The sequence below is a fragment of the Oncorhynchus tshawytscha genome, linkage group LG25, assembly GCF_018296145.1.
Source record: "Oncorhynchus tshawytscha isolate Ot180627B linkage group LG25, Otsh_v2.0, whole genome shotgun sequence".
NCBI lineage: Eukaryota > Metazoa > Chordata > Actinopteri > Salmoniformes > Salmonidae > Oncorhynchus > Oncorhynchus tshawytscha.
Genome location: NC_056453.1, coordinates 38,562,031 through 38,589,206, shown reverse-complemented (window position 1 = coordinate 38,589,206; position 27,176 = coordinate 38,562,031). Strand labels below are relative to the sequence as shown.

The following is a 27,176-nucleotide window of genomic DNA, read 5'->3' as shown; positions in this document are numbered from 1 at the left end:
AATCTACACACAATACCCCATAATGACATCACAATGCCCCATGATGTCAAAGCAAAACCCGATTTTTAGAAGCCACACCTCAGTAAAAGGCATGACAGCCCGCTTCGAGTTTGCCAAAGGGCACTTAAAGGACTCTGACTATGAGAAACAAGATTCTCTGGTCTGATGAAACCAAGATTGAACTCTTTGGCCTAAATGGCAAGCGTCATGTCTGGAGGAAACCTAGCACCATCCCTACGGTGAAGCATGGTGGTGGCAGCAACATACTGTGGGGATGTTTTTAGGGACTGGAAGACTAGTCAGTATTGAAGGAAAGATGAACGGAGCAAAGTACAGAGAGATCTTTGATGAAAACCTGCTCTAGAGACAACGCAAGAGTGGCTTCGGGAAATGTCTCTAAACATCCTTTAGTGACCCAGCCTGAGCCCGGATTTGAACCCGATCGAACATCTTTGGAAATACCTGAAAATAGCTGTGTATCGACGCTCCCCATTCAACCTGACAGAGGTTGAGAGGATCTGCAGAGAAGAATGGGAGAAAGTCCCTAAATACAGGTGTGCCTTGTGGCGCCAAGAAGACTCGATGCTGTACTCACTGCCAAAGGTGCATCAACAAAGTACTGAGTAAAGGGCCAAGATACTTACGTAAAATGTAATATTTATTTTTTTACATTAATTATTACTAGAAAAACCTGATTTTGTAACGTCACAAAATGTGGAAATGTCAATGGATCTAAATACTCTCCGAAGGCACTGTATGTATGCATGCAGGTATGTATGCACAATGCCTTGCAAAAGTATCCCCTTTGTTTTGTTTTTTCATATTTGGTTACATTACAATGTGTCATTTAAATGGACTTCTATTTGAATTTCATGTAATGGACATAACACAAAATAGTCCAAATTGGTGAAGTAAATTTTTTAATTTTTTAATTTATTTATTTTTTAAATCGGGAAAAAAAAGGAAAAGATGTATGAAGCCCCTAAATAAGATCTGGTGCAACCAATTACCGTCAGAAGTCACGCAATTAGTTAAATAAAGTCCACCTGTGTGCAATGTAAGTGTCACATGATCAGTCACATAATCCCAGTATATATACACCTGTTCTGAAAGGCCCTAGAGTCTGCAACACTACTAAGCAAGTGGCACAACCAAGCAAGCGGCACTATGAAGACCAAGGAGCTCTCCAAACAGATCAGGAACAAAGTTGTGGAGAAGTACAGATCAGGGTTGGGTTATAAAAATATATCAGACATTTTGAACATCCCAAGGGGCAACATTAAATCCATTCTTATAAAATATGGCATCACAATAAACCTGCCAAGAGAGGGCCACCCACCAAAACTCACAGATCAGGCAAGGAGGGCATTAATCAGAGAGGCAACACAGAGACCAAAGATAACCCTGAAGGAGCTGCAAAGCTCCACAGCGGAGATTGGAGTATATGTCCATAGGACCTCTTTAAGCCATACACTCCAAAGAGCTGGGCTTTACGGAAGAGTGGCCAGGAAAAAAGCCATTGCTTAAAGAAAACAATAAGCAAACAACATTTGGTGTTCGCCAAAAGGCATGTGGGATTCTCCCCAAACATATGGAAGAAGGTACTCTGGTCAGATGAGACTAAAATATAGCTTTTTCGCCATCAAGGAAAATGCTATGTCTGGCGCAAACCCAACACTTCTCATCACCCCGAGAACCTCATCCCAAAATCATGTTGGGGGGATGTTTTTCCATCTGCAGGGACTGGGAAACTGGTCAGAATTGAAGGAATGATGGATGGCGCTAAATACAGGGAAATTCTTGAGGGAAACCTGTTTCAGTCTTCCAGAGATTTGAGACTGGGATGGAGGTTCACCTTACAGCAGGACATTGACCCTAAGCATACTGCTAAAGCAACACTCGAGTGGTTTAAGGGAAAACATTTAAATGTCTTGGAATGGCCAAAGACCAGACTTCAATCCAATTTTTTTGGTCTGACTTAAATATTGCTTTACACCAGCAGAACCCATCCAACTTGAAGGAGCAGTTTTTCCTTGAAGATTGGACAAAAAAATCCCAGTGTCTAGATGTGCCAAGCTTATAGAGACATACCCCAAGAAACTTGCAGCTGTAATTGCTGCAAAAGGTGTCTCTAGAAAGTATTGACTTTGAGGGGGGGAATAGTTATGCACACTCAAGTTTTGTTTTGTCTTATTTCGTTTGTTTCACAATACAAAATATTTAGCATCTTCAAAGTGGTAGGCATGTGTCGTAAATGATACAACCTGGGGGGGTTGTAAGGCAACAAAATAGGAAAAATGCCAAGGGGGTGAATACTTAAGCAAGCCACTGTATGTATGTGTGTGTGTATATACACACACATACATACGCGCACACACACACACACACACACACACACTTTCCAAAGTTTGGGGTCACTTAGAAATGTCCCTGTTTTTTAAGAAAAGCACATTTTTTTGTCCATTAAAATTACATCAGCAATTGATCAGAAATACAGTGTAGACATTGTTAATGTTGTAAATGACTATTGTAGCTGGAAACGGCTGATTTAAAAATGGAATATCTACATCGGCGAACAGAGGCCCATTGTCAACCAACACTCCTGTGTTCCTAAGGCACGTTGTGTTAGCTAATCCAGGTTTATCATTTTATAAGGCTAATTGATCATTAGAAAACCCTTTTGCAATTATGTTAGCACAGCTGAAAACTGTTGTCCTGATTAAAGAAGCAATAAAACTGGCCTTCTTTAGACAAGTTGAGCATCTGGAGCATCAGCATTTGTGGGTTCGATTGCAGGCTCAAAATGGCCAGAAACAAAGACATTTCTACTGAAACGCTTCAGGAGTGATGCTTGCTGATAAATGGGCCTCTGTACGGCCAAGGTAGATATTCCTTCTTTTTTTTTAACTATATAAAATATCAGCCGTTTCCCGCTACAGTAGTCATTTACAACATTAACAATGTCTACACTGTTTTTCTGATCAATTTGATACAATTTTCAATGTTTTGCTTTTCTTTCAAAAATAAGGACATTTCTAAGTGACCCCAAACCTTTGAACGGTAGTGTATATCAAACGAATCCCCCCCACAGAGTGGTCATGCTCTCTCTTTTCAGATGTGGCAGTCTGAAGACTCTAACCGTGGCCTTTTTCTAGAGGAGAAAGAAGCATTGGCAGCTTCTGGTCGTAGAAACTCAGTGCGCTTTTGTCTCTACATTTAACACAGACAGAGAAGGGGGTTGGCAAAGCAAAGAAGAGAGAAGAAGAGAGGAGTTTGGTCACACACACAAACAGAGAGACGGTGCAGGAAAGAGACAGCAAAGAAGACACCATTTTGTTTGTGGCGGTAATGAGTTTTGGCCTGTAAATGTCACTTACTCTTCTCTTTGGCAAGTTGTAATAATTGGATCAATCTAATAGGATTTAAAGGGAGATTCAAAGATAGAATTTCTGATTTAGACAGGACCAGTTATTGACAAACATATAGACAAGCAGACAGACTAGCGTCTTTCTTTATTCAGCACATAGAAATAACAGACATGTTTTATCCTGCCTCACCTATCATGCTTTTTTCCCCCATTCCCTTTATTTTAATACAAAGACTAAAAGTACAAGAAGGCTGAATGAAGTCACAATAACAAATCAACTCCTGTCCTTTTTTTTGAGGTCGCACAGTTGTTCATTTCATATGTGCTGCAAATATATATATATATATATGTCACAATAGCAGGAGTTACAGTACATATGACAAAATGCTATTTATTACAACGCTCTAAATGGTTATTGATCCAATTATTGCCATAATTTGCAGTTGTGCTGTTGGCAAATTAATGACTGATGACTCCTTTAAGGGCATCTCATCCATTCATTCACTCCAACATTTCTGTATACAGTATATGTGTGCAGATCAGAATGACCTATTATTTCTGTGATATGGTAATTACGCAACGGTTAGATTTAATGGTTTATAGCTAGCAAACATTTATTAATGTTAGTCACAACTCATCTTCCTATTGTATGCACAGCAAAAGAGGCACGGTGTAGTCACAATTATGGCATCCAGGCAGCACTGATTGGAGGGGATGAGAACAGAGGCTGTTGCTTTGGCAACAAGGTTTCCACACCATGAAATGTAGCACCTTTGTTGTGGGATGGCCGAGGTGCACAGGCTATCAGTCGTTTCTTCTTTCATGCATGAATGCCTGAACAGTAATCCTACTCAGAGCCTGAACAGTAATCCTACTCAGAGCCTGAACAGTAATCCTACTCAGAGCCTGAACAGTAATCCTACTCAGAGCCTGAACAGTAATCCTACTCAGAGCCTGAACAGTAATCCTACTCAGAGCCTGAACAGTAATCCTACTCAGAGCCTGAACAGTAATCCTACTCAGAGCCTGAACAGTAATCCTACTCAGAGCCTGAACAGTAATCCTACTCAGAGCCTGAACAGTAATCCTACTCAGAGCCTGAACAGTAATCCTACTCAGAGCCTGAACAGTAATCCTACTCAGAGCCTGAACAGTAATCCTACTCAGAGCCTGAACAGTAATCCTACTCGGACCCTCGCAAATCTTTCTTTCAGGGATGGTTGTTTTCTCCGTTCAGCCTTGTGTATATTTATATTAAAAAGACAAAAAAAAAAGATATTCAGAAATCCACAAGCATTTGATTATCAGAGTAAAAGTCTTTCACACTGCCTGTCAGGTGACACCTCTGACATCATAAAACATGACTCTGTGGCTAATAACAACAACAACAACATGTTTAGAGAATGTCACAAATCATACAGAGTATTGGGTCTTTAAGGTGCGTTTTGATCAGCTGATAATCAAGATATACTAAATTATATATTTTACTTTATAGTACATTAATGTACAGTACACATTCATGGTCATCCATTCATTGGGCGGATGCCCCCCAATAAGTTACAATAATGAGAAAAAAAAGAAACAAAACATTTACATTTATTTAAGTTATTTCACTGCGTGTGATACAGATGCCTCTCATTTGAAGAGGAACGTTAAGACCTTATCAGAAGAACCTCACAGTCTATAAAGGAAAGTTATTCTCTTACGGATAAGAAGACCCAGTATAGTTTTAACTTGACATTTGCTTTGATAATTCATTATCATCTGTACATGACTAAAACAATCCCCTTTGGATTACCATTTTGATTTACAATGATATTATAAATACTTCAACCTTCAATCTAGTGTAGAATGTTAAAGATTTTTATTTTAAATTATTTTTTATTATATATATATGTATGTTTACAGAGGAATAAATCCCCATTGAATAGAAAAGACATATACATGCATGAAAGACAAGCAAAAGATTTTCCTTATTTTCATCCTCAGTCCATCATTCCAATGATTTGGATGGTGTCGGTCCAATAGCGGTGGGTACTGGTTCCACCAGTGCTTGGCCTGGGAACTTCCCAGTAGTGTGAAAGTACCAGGTGAGAGAGGCAGGAAGGAACGGAGGATAGAGGATAGACAAGGCTTTCCCTTGGTGGGGGGGGGTAGACAAGGCTTTCCCTTGGTGGGGGGTAGACAAGGCTTTCCCTTGGTGGAATTGGGGGGGGTGGGTAGACAAGGCTTTCCCTTGGTGGAATTGGGGGGGGGTAGACAAGGCTTTCCCTTGGTGGAATTGGGGGTAGACAAGGCTTTCCCTTGGTGGAATTGGGGGTAGACAAGTCTTTCCCTTGGTGGAATTGGGGGGGGTAGACAAGTCTTTCCCTTGGTGGAATTGGGGGGGTAGACAAGGCTTTCCCTTGGTGGAATTTCCCTTGGGGGGGGGGTAGACAAGTCTTTCCCTTGGTGGAATTGGGGGGTAGACAAGGCTTTCCCTTGGTGGAATTGGGGGGTAGACAAGGCTTTCCCTTGGTGGAATTGGGGGGGTAGACAAGGCTTTCCCTTGGTGGGGGGGGTAGACAAGGCTTTCCCTTGGTGGGGGGTAGACAAGGCTTTCCCTTGGTGGGGGGTAGACAAGGCTTTCCCTTGCTGGAATTGGGGGGGTAGACAAGGCTTTCCCTTGGTGGAATTGGGGGGGTAGACAAGGCTTTCCCTTGGTGGAATTGGGGGTAGACAAGGCTTTCCCTTGGTGGGGGGTAGACAAGTCTTTCCCTTGGTGGAATTGGGGGGGGTAGACAAGTCTTTCCCTTGGTGGAATTGGGGGGGGTAGACAAGGCTTTCCCTTGGTGGAATTGGGGGGGTAGACAAGGCTTTCCCTTGGTGGAATTGGGGGGGGTAGACAAGGCTTTCCCTTGGTGGAATTGGGGGGGGGTAGACAAGTCTTTCCCTTGGTGGAATTGGGGGGTAGACAAGGCTTTCCCTTGGTGGAATTGGGGGGTAGACAAGGCTTTCCCTTGGTGGAATTGGGGGGGGTAGACAAGGCTTTCCCTTGGTGGAATTGGGGGGGGGGTAGACAAGGCTTTCCCTTGGTGGAATTGGGGGGGTAGACAAGGCTTTCCCTTGGTGGAATTGGGGGGTAGACAAGGCTTTCCCTTGGTGGAATTGGGGGTAGACAAGGCTTTCCCTTGGTGGAATTGGGGGGGTAGACAAGGCTTTCCCTTGGTGGAATTGGGGGGTAGACAAGGCTTTCCCTTGGTGGAATTGGGGGGGGTAGACAAGGCTTTCCCTTGGTGGAATTGGGGGGGACTGGTAAGCGCCGGAGGAGAGGGGAATGTTGTGGTGGGTTAGAGAGAGGAGGGGTGAGGGTTAGATAGAGGGGAGGGGTGAGGGTTAGAGTGACTGGTGAGGAGGGCGGATGATGAGGGATTGCTGAGGTGCCTGGCAGTCAGTAAGTCTTATTGCAGCAGCAGCAAGCCGAGTCTGTGTCTGTCTGTCCCTTCTCACACTGTCGAAATCAATTTCGTAACTGTTCCCCCTTCAGAACTGTGGAACAAAGAGAAGGAGAAGCTTCCAGGTATCTACAGTATATAGGCACTCAGAGAAACAACAGTGGAGCAACACAACCACAGCCAAAAAACACTTGGCCAATCAACAGGCATTTAGTTTGGCCAATATTGGCGCAGGGTCCCATGTTGCTGCCTCCGTCTGAACATTCCCTTCATCCATTCATGATGAGTATTTGAATATCATAGTATTTCATACAGTTAAGATAACCCTTTCCTCAGATATATATAAAAGGAGAAGACCGTAAAATGCTAATTTCATGTCTTCAAATCTCATTTCTCTGATATGCTACAACAAATGAACTGACAGCCTTTTCACATTCAACATTTACTGCAGACCTGAGTTCAAATAGCATAGAAAACACCTGCTATATGGACCCAGGTCTAGTGTACTGTAGCCTATATACATGGACACAGACCATGGTGTGGGCAGCAGAGCAGAAGAGAGAGAAGCAATACTATGGAGGGTAAGTAGCTAGGAGGGGAGTGTTCAAGCCTGGGGCTTTTCCCCGAAATCAAATGTACAATAGCCTAAATGAAACGTAACGATAAAAAGCAACAAATATATGTTTCAAAGTAATAAGATAAAACAGAGGAAAAATAGGAACGGCATAAGGTGATTCCCATTGGTCCAACATGGGTTGAGGTGGACCAACATTGAGTTTTTGGGCAAACCAACCTTTCTGTCCCACATGTCACATAATCATGATAATATCCTAGCTAGGTCTCGTCATCAAATAAATAAATGCATAAAAATCAGGGGGGAAAAAACAGAAACACAAAAAATAAACCATTAAAATGATATGGCAATTAACACAAAAACCTGATATGTCCTTGTTTGTAGTTCGATAGTTTGTTGGAGCTCCTATCAGGGGAATACTTAAGGACACTAATTACTTGTAGTGTTTGCAAGTCCATGAAATCATATCCAATCTATCTAGTCTGGTGCCACCCGGGCAAACCTTATCAATTCAGTATCACAACTGAGTATTTTTTATCTATAGAGAAAAAATAAGTGTGCCTTACCTCTTCGGAAAACGTTGTTCATACTGTTCAAGTCCTTGCTGTGGAGACAAAGAAAAAACAAACACTTTTCAGTCATCAAGTCATTGGCACTTTTGTGTCACACTAGAAAGTTGAGAATACATGATAATAGTACTGCTTGACTGGCAATCCAAAACTGTATCAATTGAATTGCTGGAGATATTGTCAGTAGTAGTTTGTGGTCGTATCTGGCTTTGATTCAGCTTCAGAGTGTTTAATGGTCACATGTACAGGGTTGCAGGTGTGATTACTGTATATGTATATACTGCACTCAATACCCTCTACTGTATCTTGCCTATGCTGCTCTGTACCATCACTCATTCCTATATCTTTATGTACATATTCTTTATCCCCTTACACTTGTGTCTAAGGTAGTAGTTTTGGAATTGTTAGGTAGATTACTTGTTGGTTATTACTGCATTGTCGGAACTAGAAGCACAAGCATTTCGCTACACTCGCATTAACATCTGCTAACCATGTGTATGTGACAAATAACATTTGATTTGATTTGATTTGATTGCAGGGTACAGTGTTCAATAGTCACATGTACAGGGTTGCAGGTGTGATTGCAGGGTACAGTGAAAATCGTAGGTGCCGAGCTCCAAACATGCAGGACCAGTGAAATAAAACAAGGAAAATGTTTTAAAAAATATATCTAAATAGCACTATATACACACACACACACAACTGTAGTAGTGACAATTAAATACTGTAAATGTCCATTGGGATGGTTGAGGGGTAATTGGTATTTTATTAGGATCCCCATTAGCTGCTGTGAAAGGAGCAGCTACTCTTTCTGTGGTCCACACAAAACATGAAACAATACAGAACTAATAAGACAAGAACAACTCAGGGACCGAACTACATTAAATCTAAAAATGGCACACAGCCACATAAATCTATACACACACACATATCTAGGTCAAGGCGAGGCGATGTACTATGAGACGTTGTTTTATCTGTTTTTTGAAACCAGGTTTGCTGTTCATTTGAGTAACATGAGATGGAAGGGAATTCCGTACAATAATGACGATATATATATATTTTATTTTACCTTTTATTTAACTAGGCAAGTCAGTTAAGAACAAATTCTTACTTACAATGACGGCCTAGGAACAGTTCTGCCCCCGAACTGCCTTGTTCGGGGGCAGAACGACAGATGTGTACCTTGTCAGCTCGGGGGTTTGAACTTGCAATCTTTTGGTTACTAGTCCAACGCTCTAACCACTAAGCTACCCTGCCGCCCCTATTATAGTGGACTGGAAAAAGACCCCTGGTGGCATGTCTGGCGGGGTCAGTTTGTATGTGTCAGAGCTGTGTGTAAGTTGACTATGCAAACAATTTAGATGGTTGTCGTCTAATTTTCAACACGTTTCTTATATAAGAGAAAAAGTGATGCAGTCAGTCTCTCCTGAACTCTTAGTCAAGATGGCTCGCTGTTCGTTGTTGGCATTTCCTTCCAAAGTATGCCCACTTTACCAATGAAATAATCATACAAATGTGTTGCAACATCAAAATGTTTTGAATAACCCATCTGACTCAATGAAAGAGGGAGTTGAATTTTGCCTTTCTGCCTAGAATTTCATTGAAAGTACTCCAAAAGTCCTTTATATCATTGATCTTGTTTTCATAACAGTTTCTTCTTTTTGTTGAGTTTAGTCACATAATTTCTCAGTTTGCAGTAAGTCAGCCCGTCAGATGTGCAGCCAGATTTATCAGCCATTCCTTTTGCCCCCATCTCTTTCAGCCATACAGTTTTTCAATTCCTCATCAATCCATGGAGCCTTAACAGTTCTAGCAGTCAGTTTCTTTACAGTTGCATGTTTATCTATAATTGGAAGAAGCAAATTCATAAATTCATGAAGTGCAACATCTGGATGCTCCTAAATCACATCAGACCAACAGATAGTTTTAACATCATCCACATAAATCACAGCAAAATATTTTGTATGCTCTCTTACAAACTATTTTATGCCCAGTTTTTGGAACTTTGGCTTTCCTGGAGATTATATATATATATATTTTTTTTAAATTTATTTTCCCTTTCAAGTGACCTTTATTTAACTAGGCAAGTCAGTTAAGAACAAATTCTTAATTACAAGGATGGCCTACCAAAAGGCAAAAGGCCTCCTGTGGGGACAGGGCCAGGGATTATAAATAAACAAATTATTACATAAAAATATAGGACACAACACACATCTCGACAAGAGACACAACACTACATAAAAATAGACCTAAGATGACAACACAGCATGGCAAGCAACACATGACAGCACAGCATGGTAGCAACACAACATGACAACAACATGGTAGCAAAACAGGGTACAAACATTATTGGGCACAGACAACATCAAACAGCCAAAAGGTAGAGAGCCATTATATTGTGATCACTGCATCCAATGGGTGCTGATACAGCTTTAGAACAAAGTTCTACAGTATTAGTTAACAGGAGATCAATACATGTGGATGATCTTGTTCCTGTAGTGTTTGTAAACACCCTGGTAGGTTGATTAATAACCTGAACCAGGTTACAGGCACTGGTTACAGTGAGAAGCTTCCTCTTGAGTGGATAGCTTGATATGAAAACTAGTCATCAACCACGGTAGAAGGGGGGTAACCATAGGGGGAGCAGCAGTCAGACTAAATGACCATAGGTGGAGCAGCAGCAGTGACAGACAGACTAAATGACCACTGGGCAGTCAGACTAAATGACCATAGGGGAGCAGCAGTCAGACTAAATGACCACTGGGCAGTCAGACTAAATGACCACTGGGCAGTCAGACTAAATGACCACAGGGCAGTCAGACTAAATGACCACAGGGCAGTCAGACTAAATGACCACAGGGCAGTCAGACTAAATGACCACTGGGCAGTCAGACTAAATGACCACTGGGCAGTCAGACTAAATGACCATAGGTGGAGCAGCAGTCAGACTAAATGACCACTGGGCAGTCAGACTAAATGACCACAGGGCAGTCAGACTAAATGACCACAGGGCAGTCAGACTAAATGACCACAGGGCAGTCAGACTAAATGACCACAGGGCAGTCAGACTAAATGACCACAGGGCAGTCAGACTAAATGACCACAGGGCAGTCAGACTAAATGACCACAGGGCAGTCAGACTAAATGACCACAGGGCAGTCAGACTAAATGACCATAGGTAGAGCGGCAGTCAGACTAAATGACCATAGGTAGAGCGGCAGTCAGACTAAATGACCATTTAGTCTGACTGCTTGGCACTTACAATGCCAAAAGTTAAAAATTCAATCAAATCACTTTTTTGTTGTCACATGCGCCGAATACAACCTTACAGTGAAATGCTTACTTACAAGACCTTAACCAACAATGCAGTTTTATGCCAAGAGTCATGGGTTAGATTCCTGCTGGGGCCACTTCAGAAAAATGTATGCACACATGACAATAAGTAGCTTTGGACAAAAGTGTCTGCTATAAATTGCAGTTTTATTTATACCTTAATAGAAAGTTACTGAAGTGAAAGTGAAAGTCACCCAGTAAAATACTACTTGAGTAAAAGTCTAAAAGTATTTGGTTTTAAATATACTTAAGTATCAAAAGTAAATGTATAAATCATTTAAAATATGATATATTAAGCAAACCAGATGACAACATGTTCCTGTTTTTAAATGTACTGATAGCCAGGGTCACACTCCAACAGTCACACATTATTTACAAAAGATGCATGGGTGTTTAGGGAGTCCGCCAGATCAGACGCAGAAGGGACGACCACGTGTTCTCTTGATAAGTGCTTGAATTTGGCTATTTTCCTGCCCTGTTAAGCATTCACAATGTAACAAGTACTTCAGGGAAAATGTACGGACTAAAACGCAGGAATGTAAGTGAAGTAAAAGTACAAGTTCTCAAAAATATAAATAGTATAGTAATGTACAGATACCCCCCCCCAAAAAAAAAACACTTAAGTAGTACTTTAAAGTATTTTTACTTAAGTACTTTACACCACTGCTAAATTGCTTATATAATTATTATATGATTAGTCATTGAAGTGTTGACAGTTGCCAAACCAATATGAGCCAGTAGAGGGTGCCAGCTGAACACAGCAGTACAACCATTGAGTGACACAGCTGTATAACACTAACAAACGGTCTGTTCTAACTCTACTTTTTTCTATCCCTGGAATAATCTGAAGGGGAAAACAAGACCAAGAAGTTATGTGACAATCTGAGTAATTAGAGACTATTATCATGCCCACATACAGTACCTCTCCACCTCCCGCCTCCTCCTTCCCAAGCCCTGCAAAGGGCTGTGTTAAAAGGGTTTTGGTGTTACATAATGCAGCACAGCCTCCGCTCTCGCCTCAGTGACAATGTTTGTGTGTGCAGGGCTAGTCCCGTTATCAGCAGGGCTAGTCCCGTTGTCAGCTGGGCTAGTCCCGTTGTCAGCTGGGCTACTCCCGTTGTCAGCTGGGCTACTCCCGTTGTCAGCTGGGCTACTCCCGTTGTCAGCTGGGCTACTCCCGTTGTCAGCAGTCTCCAGTCACAATCACTTTCCTCAGTACTAGAAGCAGCAGAGCGGCAAGCAGCCTTCTCTAATCTGGGCTCTGTCGTCTCTGCGTGGCCCGTCACAAAACACAGACACACACACTCAGAAAAACACCGCACACACACTCAGACAAACACACACACACTTAGTGTGTGAGGCAGAGGGGAACTGATCCCTGTTTATGTAAGTTAATGGGCCAGAACGTTGTGGGAAAGCTGTGTTGAGTGCCAACGGGTACCTAAGCACACAGCCTGTCACACTGATGGTTTACTGCACAAGGCACCTAAGTCACTTGTGTTGATTGATTCCTCCTATATACAGTGGGGCAAGAAAGTATTTAGTCAGCCACCAATTGTGCAAGTTCTCCCACTTAACAAGATGAGAGAGGCCTGTAATTTTCATCATAGGTACACTTCAACTATGACAGACAAAATGAGAGAAAAAAATCCAGAAAATCACTTTGTAAGATTTTTAATGAATTTATTTGCAAATTATGGTGGAAAATAAGTATTTGGCCACCTACAAACAAGCAAGATTTCTGGCTCTCACAGACCTGTAACAACTTCTTTAAGAGGCTCCTCTGTCCTCCACTCGTTACCTGTATTAATGGCACCTGTTTGAACTTGTTATCAGTATAAAAGACACCTGTCCACAACCTCAAACAGTCACACTCCAAACTCCACTATGGCCAAGACCAAAGAGCTGTCAAAGGACAACAGAAACAAAATTGTAGACCTGCACCAGGCTGAGAAGACTGAATCTGCAATAGGTAAGCAGCTTGGTTTGAAGAAATCAACTGTGGGAGCAATTATTAGGAAATGGAAGACATACAAGACCACTGATAATCTCCCTCGATCTGGGGCTCCACGCAAGATCTCACCACCTGGGGTCAAAATGATCACAAGAACGGTGAGCAAAAATCCCAGAACCACATGGGGGGACCTAGTGAATGACCTGCAGATAGCTGGGACTAAAGTAACAAAGCCTATCATCAGTAACACACTACGCTGCCAGGGACTCAAATCCTGCAGTGCCAGATGTGTTCCCCTGCTTAAGCCAGTACATGTCCAGGCCCGTCTGAAGTTTGCTAGAGAGCATTTGGATGATCCAGAAGAAGATTGGGAGAATGTCATATGGTCAGATGAAACCAAAATATAACTTTTTGGTAAAAACTCAACTCCTCATGTTTGGAGGACAAAGAATGCTGAGTTGCATCCAAAGAACACCATACCTACTGTGAAGCATGGGGGTGGAAACATTATGCTTTGGGGCTGTTTTTCTGCAAAGGGACCAGGACGACTGATCCGTGTAAAGGAAAGAATGAATGGGGCCATGTATCGTGAGGTTTTGAGTGAAAACCTCCTTCCATCAGCAGGGGCATTGACGATGAAACGTGGCTGGGTCTTTCAGCATGACAACGATCCCAAACACACCGCCCAGGCAACGAAGGAGTGGCTTTGTAAGAAGCATTTCAATGTCCTGGAGTGGCCTAGCCAGTCTCCAGATCTCAACCCCATAGAAAATATTTGGAGGGAGTTGAAAGTCTGTGTTGCCCAGCAACAGCCCCAAAACATCACTGCTCTAGAGGAGATCTGCATGGAGGAATGGGCCAAAATACCAGCAACAGTGTGTGAAAACCTTGTGAAGACTTACAGAAAATGTTTGACCTCTGTCATTGCCAACAAAGGGTATATAACAAAGTATTGAGAGAAACTTTTGTTATTGACCAAATACTTATTTTCCACCATAATTTGCAAATAAATTAATAAAAAATCATACAATGTGATTTTCTGGAATTTTTTTCTTCTCATTTTGTCTGTCATAGCTGAAGTGTACCAATGAATTACAGGCCTCTCATCTTTTTAAGTGGGAGAACATGCACAATTGGTGGCTGACTAAATACTGTTTTGCCCCACTGTATGAGGGCATAGCTAAATGCTCTCGACTGGTGTACATACAGTGTGTATGTGATCCTTTTAGGTGCAGTTAGTAAAGTATTGAAAAGAAAATGCCTTCAGACTTTAAATGCTTTCAAAGTTTGTGCATATAAACCTCCTGTGTGAACGTGTGTGTGTGTGTGTGTGTGTGTGTGTGTGTGTGTGTGTGTGTGTGTGTGAATTGAGAATGCCTCAAATTAAAATGTAATTTTTGAATTGAAGAAGTAAACAGGATACAAAATCGCAATTCGAAATTTCAATGAAAGGAAATAGAATTTAATTAATTGAAATGTATTGAAATTCTAGTGTCCGTTCTATTCTATAATAGGTGAAGTCAAATATACATATTGTAGATAAAACATGTCATTATGTACATTCAATATTTTCAGGACAAACTCTTTACATGAATGATCAAGAAGAAAAAAAAACTGTATGGAAATATTCTAAGTTATTGTTTAATATCTGAAATGTTATTCAATGTGGAGAAAATGCTACATTTCCCAGAATGCCTTAGTTTATCCTTCAAGTTGACCCTGAGACCTTTAAAAAGAAACCAAAAAGAAATGAAATGGTTGGTGGAAATATAATTAGCTATTCTAAGCACTAAGGTTAAACGAGTAACTATATGAACAATGTTTCCAGAGAAAAGTGATATATTCTTTGGTATCTGGAAGGGTGACCTGTCAGATTCAATGAAACTCTCATGTTCTTTGACTGAGTGGAATTTACTTGAATTCCACTGAATTCAATTCTACTTCCTGTCACTCAAACTCTAATTCTACATCCTGTGGGGTGTGGCCAATTCAATTTGAATTTCAACTCATGAGTTGAATGAGAGTCAATTCTACAATTCTGAGTTGAGCACAATCCTGGTATCTACGTGTGTTTGTTTGTGTGTGTAGTAGTTGTTGTTGACCTGTGAGAAGCCCGGCCCTGCCACGCTATATGGCCGTTGTTGCCGTCTGCTGCTGTGTGCCATGGCTGCGCTCTGCATGCTCTGTGCCAGCAGGCGAGATGACATGCCGTAGTCTGGAGGAGGGACACGTGCCATGTCCTCTCTCTCCAACAGGTTCCCCGTGCTGCTGCTCTTACCATGGTGGAGACTGGTGACAGACACAGTCAGTTAGTTTACACAGGGACTGAAATGAAAACTGTGATTAGCTGCATAGTCAGACAGTGTAAACTGGAGCCATGACGTAGGCCTAGATTCAAGACGTATCGTGGAAGCTGCAGCACGACTGGAATTTTAAAAAGGCAATGTTTCCACATTTACACACTGCATTCATAATAAACGCTGCAAATGTCGGCTCAATCTGAAACTACCGTTACATTTCAAATGCGCTATAACTGGGACCTTCCGCGATATGGATTGGATCTAGCCCATAGTCAACCAGTCACACATTAAGAAAATAACAAAATTTAAAAAAATCCAGAACTGAAAATAACTGATCTCACACTTTGAAAATGAATCAATTAGATTCAGAGAGAGAAAGGAGTAATTCTCTGTCTATTGAATAACAGATAAAGACCCATTTCCTTACAAATACATCACACAATAGTGACAAAAAATGTAAAACGTACTTGTTGACTCGTAGTTTGTTGCTGTCAGTCTCGGGGATGACACGTGTGTAGGAGAAAGGGAACCAGCCACGCCTAATGAGCAAACAGTGATTCAACAGATGAATCAGCAAACAGTGATTCAACAGATGAATCAGCAAACAGTGATTCAACAGATGAATCAGCAAACAGTGATTCAACAGATGAATCAGCAAACAGTGATTCAACAGATGAATCAGCAAACAGTGATTCAACAGATGAATCAGCAAACAGTGATTCAACAGATGAATCAGCAAACAGTGATTCAACATTGACAGCAGCACCTAGAGTCGGGATGCTTATGACGTCATATTTAAATGTAAAGATTCACACTAACTATACTAATATATACCATTTAGCACACGCTTTTATCCAAGCTACTTCAAGTTGTGAATGCATACATTTTCACGTATGGTATATTTCAAGAGTCACGCTCTACCAACGGAGCTACAGAGCGTAACTCATAGTGCTATAGACAAAAGGGAATGGAGTTAGAATACTTACATGTTGTTCTTTTCGTTCTCTCCATAGTGCCATCCGTCGCGGGCCTCCGGGACCAACAGGGTGATGACATCTCCTTCAGAGAAGCTGAGCAAAGTGCTGTTGTCCCCCGCTGCATGGGAGAAAACGGCCTGGACACGTGTACGTCCGTTCTTCTCCAGCCCTACAGCCATGGAGCTGGACCGGGGCAGGGTCCGGGTCTCTGGAACTGAGAAGATTTTACTTCATTTTATTTATTTTTTACAAACAGGGAGTTAATCGCTGGACGTTTCTACATGTTTCTCTACAGTCGTACTGTACTACTGGACATGAGCTTGACCTGATCTAAAGGACTTATGACCAAATCTAGGGGTTGCCTTCACACTTCAATATTGCTGTACCACAGAACTTCTGCAATGTAGTCCTAGGTCTTTAAGCAGATAACTAAGCCAAACCAGGTCACACAGGGCCTACTGTATATAGTACCTGCTGTGAGTATCTAATGTATTAGTATAATCCAACTCTCCTAAGTGACTTTAAATGCTTCCATTATTCTTAAAGCCTCTGTCCTTCACCCAATTTGAGTCTTTGTTTCTCCTTTTAAAATCACCATCCTCTCCCTCCCTCTTATTCCCACGCGCTCTGCTCTGCTTTCAATGAGACCACAGCTCTCTAAGTGCCAGGTTATACACTGTGATAGAAGAGAGAGATATTTAATAGTAGATATGAAGAAAAGAGCCGATAGAGGGAACAAGAACAACACCCACTGCACAGCATTCAGCTCCTTCACAGCATGGAGTCAATGGCACGTTCTTAAAAAAAAGGTCACAACCAAGCCATTCACAAACTACTGTTCGTAATTCCAATCCTGGTCACTAAGAGACAAGGTCTCTGTGACGGAGGTAGCACTCATAAAGCACACTAGTGATGTATTCTGTAATATTCTTACTTGACTGCCTATATAGCGGAATACCATTGATCCCCCATAATGCATTGGTCTTCACAGTAGTGCTCCCATTGCAGATTTTTTTTTGTACTGTAAATGTTCATCAATGTGTTACAGTGTAGCTACTGTACATATGATTATGTTGCCCAACTTTTGAGGGCCTCAAGATGCCCCGCCACTATCCTGGTCCTCCTTACCCATGGTGGTGTTGCTCTTGGCTGGGGCGTTCTTACGGACAGGCAGGGTGTTGGAGTAGACCTCACTGCCCTGTCTGTGGGGCTGGGAAAGGTGCTGGGCCTGGGAGGAGGCCTGAGCCTGCTGGGCCTGAGCCTGGGCCTGAGCCTGAGCCTGAGCCTGGGCCTGAGCCTGGGCCTGAGCCTGAGCCTGGGCCATCTTCCCTTCCATCCAGTGTTGGTAGTCCTCCCCTCCTCCCCCTCCTGCTCCTCCGTGGGCCCCTGTCGTTCCATTCATCATGGGCATCCCTCCATCCACTCCTCCTGGTCCCATTATACGCTGTAGGGAGGAAGGAAGGAAGGAAAGCATGTGCTGATGTGTTAGTTAACATACTCATTAGGCACCATTCTTCCATCACAGAAAAGTATTACATAATGTGAATCTCATCACTACTAACGAGAGGGAGATTATGCTGTTGGAAATGGGCCAGGTTGTGTTGATTAAAGGTAGACTCAGCGATATGATGTGGAAAGTAAATCAGCAAAGTGGGTCAATTTCTGCAACAACTAAGAGCATTAAAGCGTGACGCTCAACCACTCTGCTGTTTTGGTCCCGTGGCTACCACATTGTAAAAGTGCAAAGCGGAACCCATGTACATACTGTGTGACTGTGTGAGAGCAAGTTGTGCATCTCGTAAAATTTGCAATATCTGCTGTGTTGCCCGTGACAACATCATTTAGCTTCCTATAAGAGATCAATCAACTATAACGGAACAACTAAGCAGCACCACAGCCACAAAACATCCCAACCGCCAGTCTTGAATGTGAATGGACCCAAGTTGTTTGTTGTACGAAAGATACTTTTCAATACACATCATCACAAAACAGAATGATAAAGGACAGTCAAAGATGCTGTGGGATCTGTGGAAAAATCCTGTCCACTTTCAATGTGTTTCTGTGGGATCTGTGTGAAGGTCCCATCCACTTCAATGTGTTTCTTCTCTGAGAATGAAACACAATAAGAATAATCTGCCCTTCCTTCCTCCCTTTAAGGCAGCCTTCTCCTTTTTTCCCCGCTAATTGGTCTTTTGACCAATCAGATCAGCTCTGAAAAAAATCTGATGTGAAAAGATCTGATATTGGTCAAAATACCTATTAGTGAAAGAAAAATCAGAATCTGGCTGCCTGTGTAAACACAGCCTTAGAGGCTTCCTCAAAGATGTTACTGCAATTCACACACACGAACGGCAGGTACACACACGCGAACGGCAGGCGCTCACACACACACGAACGCAGGCGCGCACACACGAACGCAGGCGCGCACACACGAACGCAGGCGCGCACACACACGAACGCAGGCGCGCACACACACACAAACGCAGGCGCGCACACACACACAAACGCAGGCGCGCACACACGCGCACACACAAACGCAGGCGCGCACACACACACACGAACGCAGGCGCGCACACACACACGAACGCAGGCGCACACACACACACAAATGCAGGCGCGCACACACACACAAACGCAGGCGCGCACACACACACAAACGCAGGCGCGCACACACGAACGCAGGCACACACACGAACGCAGGCACACACACAAAACGCAGGCGCGCACACACACACACACAAACGCAGGCGCGCACACACACACGAACGCGGGCACACACACACACGAACACGGGCACACACACACACGAACGCGGGCACACACACACACGAACGCGGGCACACACACACACGAACGCGGGCACACACACACACGAACGCGGGCACACACACACACGAACGCGGGCACACACACACACGAACGCGGGCACACACACACACAAACGCGGGCACACACACACACGAACGCAGGCACACACACACACACCATGAACAACACAGCAGAGTGGAAGCAGGGTGTGAAACAATCAACAGCCCAACAGACCCAAGTAATCTGTTTCTGTTCCTTCCTAAAGGCATTTCTAATTAGCATGCAGCACTAATGACTTAATTTGCATCAACAAGTGTCTGTGTGTGTGTGTGTGTGTGTGTGGCACCAGGGAGAGTTCTGAGGGGTTCTGTGTTGTAAAGGAGAGGCTCCAAGAGATTCCATAATGGAATCCCAACATCCTGGGGCATCGCTAGGCAACCCTGGGGCATTGCTAGGCAACAGACTAGCTGGTGGTGTTAATTAAGGAACGTCGTTAGAGCAGCAGCCCACAAACCTGCTGCGGGCCTCAACACTCAACAGCACTCCCTCAAACACCGAGGCAACACACCGATACAGAGGCTCATACTGAGAAACGCCGGCACTCACACACACACAGCGCTTCAAAGCTCCATAATCAAAAACACAATTAGTGATGGTAAACAACGATTGATGCCTGCAGCACACAATTAACTGAATGTTTCTCCATTAGGGCTGACAAACCATAACAGCTCTATAGCTAACTATTGGGTCATATTGTAGTAATATATGTGTACTATCATAGTACTAACACAGTGCTAACCAGTGGTGTAAAATACTTATGTAAAGACACTTTGTACTTTACTATTTATATTTTTGACAACTTTTACTTCACTACATTCCAAAATAAAATCATGTACATTTACTCCATACATTTTTCCTGGCACTCAAAAGTCCTCTTTACATTTTGACAGGACAATGCTCCAATTCAAGCATTTATGAAGAGAAAATCCCTGGTCACGCTAGCTGTAAATAAAATACAATTTTAATTAAAATTGTGCCATCTGGTTTCCTTAATATATGGCATTTTAAATGATTTATACTTTTATTTGAGCAATTCCATTTATTTTGATACATAAGTATATTTTACTCTGGTAGCATTATACTGGGTGACTTTCACTTTTACTTGAGTCATTTGAGTACTTGTACACAGCGCCAACACAGCGCCAACACAGCAATATTATAGTAATACCACCAGTACCGGTAACCCACCTGTTGGCCCATGAGGGCAGCCAGCTCGGGGGGTACAGGCAGGGGTTTGGCCCCGGGAATGGGGTCAGAGATGAGCAGGTTGCCCTTTGAACCATGGTGGGTGTGGGAGACGGATCCCAGGGAACCCCCTGTAGAGGTCATCTGCTGAGCCAGGAGCATGGCACGGTCAGGCAGCTTGGTAGGGTCAGCACACGCCTGCTGCCATGCTGGGATCTTCTGGGCTAGCAGGTCCTTACCCTGGAGAAGACAGGTAAATAAACACAAAGGGAGAAGCTGGTCAAACGTTAAGTGTATTTATATATAAGGAGATATTCTAGGAGAGTATAAGGTTATAACATTCGGGAGAAACTGTTGAACAAATCTTTATACTGTGAAAAGGTTCACTGCTTGAGAAAATAACTACATTAGCTGAGGTAGTTGAGTCAGCCTAGGTGGGAGAGCGTGGGCTCCTGGAAAGCAAGTGTCAGTGTGTGGGATCTCCAGCTCAAGTATCAAATCAGAGAGAGAGCGAGAGCGAGAATAGCTGACCTCTGACTGACCCAAAATTAAGGAAAGCTGTGACTATGTACAGACTCAGTGAGCATAGCCTTGCTATTGAGAGAGGTCACCGTAGGCAGACCTGGCTCTCAAGAGAACACAGACTATGTGCACACTACCCACAAAATGAGGTGGAAACTGAGCTGCACTTCCTAACCTCCTGCCAAATGTTTGGCCATATTAGAGACGCATATTTACCTCAGATTACACAGACCCACAAAGAATTCCAAAACAAATCCAACCTTGATAAACTCCCACATCTATTGGGTGAAAAACCAGTGTGCCATCACAGCAGCAAGATTTGTGACCTGTTGCCACAAGAAAAGGGCAACCAGTGAAAAACAAACACCATTGTAAATACAACCCATATTTATTTTTCCATTTATACTTTATTTGCACATTGTTACAATGCTGTACATAGACATAATTTGACATCTAAAATGTCTCTATTCCTATAGAACATTTGTGAATGGAATGTTTACTGTTCATTTTATATTGTTCATTATCTATTTCACTTGCTTTGGCAATGTAAACATATGTTTCCCAAGCCAAAAAAAGCCTATTGAATTGAAAGCTTCACCTATATTCCCCTCTCTGCAACAGCATCATCCTTCTCGCTCAGCTCTGACAGCTCTTCTCTGTGTTGGCCTGGGGAGCTGAAGCAGCCTCATTACCAGTCTAGCAGCCGTTTCATCTTTTATTTTTACCCTTATTTAACTAGGCAAGTCAGTTAAGAACAAATTCTTATTTTCAATGACGGCCTAGGAACAGTGGGTTAACTGCCTTGTTCAGGGGCAGAACGACATATTTGTTTGTACCTTGTCAGCTCGGGGGTTTGAACTTGCAACCTTCCGGTTACTAGTCCAACGCTCTAACCACTAGGCTACGCTGCCGTCTCACAGCTGAAGCAGCCTCATTACCAGTCTACCAGGCCGTTTCATCCCAAAGCTTAAGCAGCCTCATTACCAGTCTACCAGGCCGTTTCATCCCAAAGCTATACATCAGCAGCCTCATTACCAGTCTAGCAGGCCTTTTCATCCCAAAGCTATACATCAGCCGCCTCATTACCAGTCTACCAGGCCGTTTCATCCCAAAGCTATACATCAGCAGCCTCATTACCAGTCTAGCAGGCCTTTTCATCCCAAAGCTGAAGCAGCCTCATTACCAGTCTACCAGGCCGTTTCATCCCAAAGCTATACATCAGCAGCCTCATTACCAGTCTACCAGGCCGTTTCATCCCAAAGCTATACATCAGCAGCCTCATTACCAGTCTACCAGGCCGTTTCATCCCAAAGCTATACATCAGCAGCCTCATTACCAGTCTACCAGGCCGTTTCATCCCAAAGCTATACATCAGCAGCCTCATTACCAGTCTACCAGGCCATTTCATCCCAAAGCTATACATCAGCAGCCTCATTACCAGTCTAGCAGGCCTTTTCATCCCAAAGCTATACATCAGCAGCCTCATTACCAGTCTAGCAGGCCATTTCATCCCAAAGCTATACATCAGCAGCCTCCCTCCCAGGATTATTGTACTCAAGGCCCGCGACACCATCTGTAGCCTCCAGGCCTCTCCACCAGCTCTCTCCCCAGCTATGGGTTTCCTGCTCTAGCTTACCTCTGATCAGTTTTACCTTCACCTCCACCCATTAAAGCAGTCTGGGTGTAAGACAGGAAGTAATATTCAGCAGGGTTGCCAGGGTTCTTCATAAACTGCACTCCCTTAGAAACAAAACACTTACAAAAAAAAGGGGGTTCCAAAAGGGTTCTATTTTGAACTAAAATGATTCTACCTGAAAAAAGGATCTTCAAAAGGATTAGGTTTTAGATAGCACCTTGAGTGTGACAAATCCCTCTATCTACGGTATGTTACTCTTGGTCTCTGTACATAGCCTACTTTAAATCGGTCTCTGTTTCTCTCCATGTTTTCTACCTTACTGCTTTCTGTGTTCCAGTCAGTGTTCCTCCCTGGTCTCTCTCCATTGGTGCGCTGGGTAGCGGTGCCAGTAGGTGACTCAGCTCCCAGGTGGTGGTATCTGCTAGGTAATGTAGTGTGGGTGGTAGTGTGGTTTCTAAAGCTCCATGCCAGAGAGATGATCAACACCAATGGCCTGCTTCTTCATTTCACTGTTTTCCTCTACTCCATCACCACAGGACAGCTGCTGCTACCTTAAGTATGTATGTCACATACATGGAGGGTACCACTATTCTCTGTGTGTGTGTGTGTGTGTGTGTGAGAGCAAGCACTGGGGTGAGAACCTGAAGAGTGGGGCCTCTCTTGCCCATCTCTTCCTACATGACTCACACAATATGCACTCACTCATTCTTTCTGTCCCCCTACAATCTCTTGGCCTCCATATTTTCCCCTCACACAGAATATTCACTGGTTCTTTCGAAATGACTTCAAAACACAAACTCTCCCCCTCCTTTCTCTCCTTCTCTCTGTGTCAGCACATCAGTATTGTCTATAGACAGTCGGCCCACACATTCTCCCTCTGGGATTCACATCCACTAACTTGTGGAAGTGGGACACTGTTCACCCTCTTCCCTTCCTATCCTTTTGTCCTCTCCCCCTCCTTTCCTCCCACTGCACAGTCTCTCAGCTCCAAGGCCTGAGTTAAACAAAGCAGAGAGAGCAGAAAGTCAACACCCACTTAACCAGGACTTGGAAGCTCCTGAATAAAGACACTAGGTGGCTGCATTGATTTGTGAGAGCAACCGTGGCATGATCGGCAGTCTTGAAGCAAAGCCACTGGACACAATGGCTAAAGCCAAACTAAACAACTAAATGAACCGTCCCGAAAGGAGAAGTAAACAGTTTGTGGTAACAGTAAAATTCTAGAACGTTCCCAAATTTCCCCCCAGAAATCCCAGTTGGATGATTCCTGCAATTAAAAGGAAATCAGCTGTGAGGGAAATCTCCAACCTAGAATTCTTCATTTGGAATTTTCCAGAAAGTGACCAGAATATTGCAACCCTGGACCTGTTGGTGTGAGTGGGAGTGGCAGTACCTTGCTGTTTTAACCATCAAAAGATAAAGCAGTGAATATTAATGCATAACCTTAAGATTTTGGAGTGAACCTCTTGAAACTAGGGGGCACTATTTTCAGTTTTGATGACAATTCTCCCAGATCTGGGAGAGGGAGTTCCAAGAGGTTATTAATTCATGCCTAAACCTTAAATACTTTTGAAAAACGGCCCTGACGGATAGGGCTGCCGTGCGTTGAGCACTTAGGAAAGTTTGCAGACTTTGACGGGCCGCCCCCCCAGGTGGTGAAGGTAGGAAACATCACCTCCACTTTGTTGATCCTCAACACTGGGGCCCCACAAGGGTGTGTGCTCAGCCCTCTCCTGTACTCCCTGTTCACACATGACTGCGTGGCCACTCACGCCTCCAACTCAATCATCAAGTTTGCAGATGACACAACAGTAGTAGGCCTGATTAACAACAATGACGAGACAGCCTACAGGGGGAGGTGAGGGCCCTGGGAGTGTGGTGCCAGGAAAATAACCTTTCATCCAACGTCAACAAACGAGAAGGAGCTGATCGTGGACTTCAGGAAACAGCAGGGGGAGCACCCCCCCATCCACATTGAAGGTACAACAGTGGAGAAGGTGGACATTAAGTTCCTCGGCAAAAACATCACTGACAAACTGAAATGGTCCACCCACACAGACAGTGTGGTGAAGAAGGCGCAACAAAGCCTCTTCAACCTCAGGAGGCTGAAGAAATTTGGCTTGGCACCTGAAACCTTCAAACTTTTACAGATGCACAATTGAAAGCATCCTGTCGAGCTGTATCACCGCCTGGTACGGCAACTGCAGGGCTTCCCAGAGGGTATTGCGGTCCACCCAACGCATCACCAGGGGAAAACTACCTGCCCTCCAGGACACCTACAGCACCCGATGTCACAGGAAGGACAAAAAGACCTCAACAACCAGAGACATGGCCTGTTCACCCCGCTATCATCCAGAAGGTAAAGTCATTACAGGTGTATCAAAGCTGTAGCTAAACACAACGTGCCATTGGAATACAGGAGTGATGTTTGCCGATAATGGGCCTCTGTACACCTATGTCGATATTCCATATAAAAAAATCTGCCGTTTACAGCTACAATTGTAATTTACAACATCAACAATATCTACACTTTATTTCTGATCAATTTGATGTTATTTTAAAATGGACAAAAAATGTGCTTTAAAAAAAAAAAACTAGCCACTTCAATAAGGGAACACTAGCCACTTCAATAAGGGAACACTAGCCACTTCAATAAGGGAACACTAGCCACTTCAATAAGGGAACACTAGCCACTAACAATTTTTATATGTTTACATTACTCACCTGATCCAGTTGAAGTCGTAAGTTCACATACACCTTAGCCAAATTCATTTAAACTCAGTTTTTCACAATTACTGACATTTATTCCTAGTAAAAATTCCATCTTAGGTCAGTTAGGATCACCACTTTGTTTTAAGAATGTGAAATGTCAGAATAATAGTAGAGAGAATGATCTATTTCAGCTTTAATTTAATTCATCACATTCCCAGTGGGTCAGAAGTTTACATACACTCAATTAGTATTTGCTAGCATTGCCTTTAAATTGTTTAACTTGGGACACATGTTTTGGGTAGCCTTCCATAAGCTTCCCACAATAAGTTGGGTGAATTTCGTCCATTCCTCCTGACAGAGCAGGTGTAACTGAGTCAGGTTTGTAGGCCTCCTTGCTCGCACATGCTTTTTCACTTCTGTCCACACATTTTCTATTGGATTGAAGTCAGTGCTTTGTGATGGCCACTCCAATACCTTGAATTTCCTGTCCTTAAGCCATTTTGCCACAACTTTGGAAGTATGGCTTGGGATCATTGTCCATTTGGAAGACTCATTTGCGAACAAGCTTTAACTTCCTGACTGATGTCTTGAGATGTTGCTTCAATATATTCACATAATTTTCCTACCTCATGATGCCATCTATTTTGTGAAGCGCACCAGTCCCTCCTGCAGCAAAGCACCCCCACAACATGTTGCTGCCACCTCCATGCTTCACGGTTGGGATGGTGTTCTTCGGGTAGTAAGCTCCCCCTTTTTCCTCCAAACATAACGATGGTCATTATGGCCAAAGAGTTCTATTTTTGTTTCATCAGACCAGAAAACATTTCTCCGAAAAGTACGATCTTTGTCCCCATGTGCAGTTGCAAACCGTAGTCTGGCTTTTTGATGGCGGTTTTGGAGCAGAGGCTTCTTCCTTTCTGAGCAGCCTTTCAGGTTATGTCGATATAGGACTCGTTTTTACTGTGGATATAGATACTTTGCTCCTGTTTCCTCCAGCATCTTCACAAGGTCCTTTGCTGTTGTTCTGGGATTGATTTGCACTTTTCATACCAAAGTACGTTCATCTCTAGGAGACAGACCGCGTCTCCTTCCTGAGTGACGGCTGCATGGTTCCATGGTGTTTATACTTGCATAGTACTATTGTTTGTACAGATGAACGTGGTACCTTCAGGCATTTGGAAATTGCTCCCAAGGATGAATCAGACTTGTGGAGGTCTACAGTTTTTTTTCTAAGTTCTTGGCTGATATCTTTTGATTTTCCCAGGATGTTGAGCAAAGAGACACTGAGTCTCTAAACAATTGTTGGAAAAATTACTTGTGTCATGCACAAAGTAGATGTTCCAACCGACTTGCCAAACCTATTGTTTGTGAACAAGAAATTTGTGGAGTGGTTGAAAAACAAGTTTTAATGACTCCAACCTAAGTGTATGTATATACCTTACTCTATCCTATTCAACTGTATCTTAGTCTATACCACTCTGACATTTTTCACCCAAATATTTATATATTCTTAATTCCATTCCTTTACTTGAGATTTGTGTGGATTGTTGTGAAATTGTTAGATATTACTGCACTGTTGGAGCTAGAAACAACAAGCATTTCGCTACACCTGCATTAACTTCTGCTAAACACGTGTATGTGACCAATAAAGTTAGATTGGAATTGATGTAATGTTTGGAACAAATTCAGAATGTAACGTTTGAGAAACAAGGGTGAACGTCTAATTTTGATGTCAGACTGTGAGA

The 27,176-nt window shown here is 43.0% G+C and overlaps 1 protein-coding gene across 4 annotated transcripts in view; it reads right to left on the bottom strand.

Moving 5' to 3' along the window:
• LOC112235941 (brain-specific angiogenesis inhibitor 1-associated protein 2) overlaps positions 1–27,176 on the bottom strand; it is a 116,085-nt gene that overhangs the window by 8,148 nt on the left and 80,761 nt on the right. For 2 of the 4 annotated variants that reach the window (XM_024404490.2, XM_024404493.2), the window contains 7 exons: positions 20,565–20,801; positions 17,637–17,952; positions 16,518–16,722; positions 15,999–16,070; positions 15,334–15,520; positions 7,942–7,979; positions 6,669–6,895 (listed from right to left, as the gene is read on the bottom strand). In XM_024404490.2, the coding sequence (XP_024260258.1) occupies positions 6,853–6,895; positions 7,942–7,979; positions 15,334–15,520; positions 15,999–16,070; positions 16,518–16,722; positions 17,637–17,952; positions 20,565–20,801 (1,098 nt within the window). In that variant the 3' untranslated portion in view covers positions 6,669–6,852. Of the gene's footprint in view, positions 1–6,668; positions 6,896–7,941; positions 7,980–15,333; positions 15,521–15,998; positions 16,071–16,517; positions 16,723–17,636; positions 17,953–20,564; positions 20,802–27,176 lie in introns of those variants that run through there. The other 2 variants (XM_024404492.2, XM_024404491.2) reach the window with 2 other exon arrangements.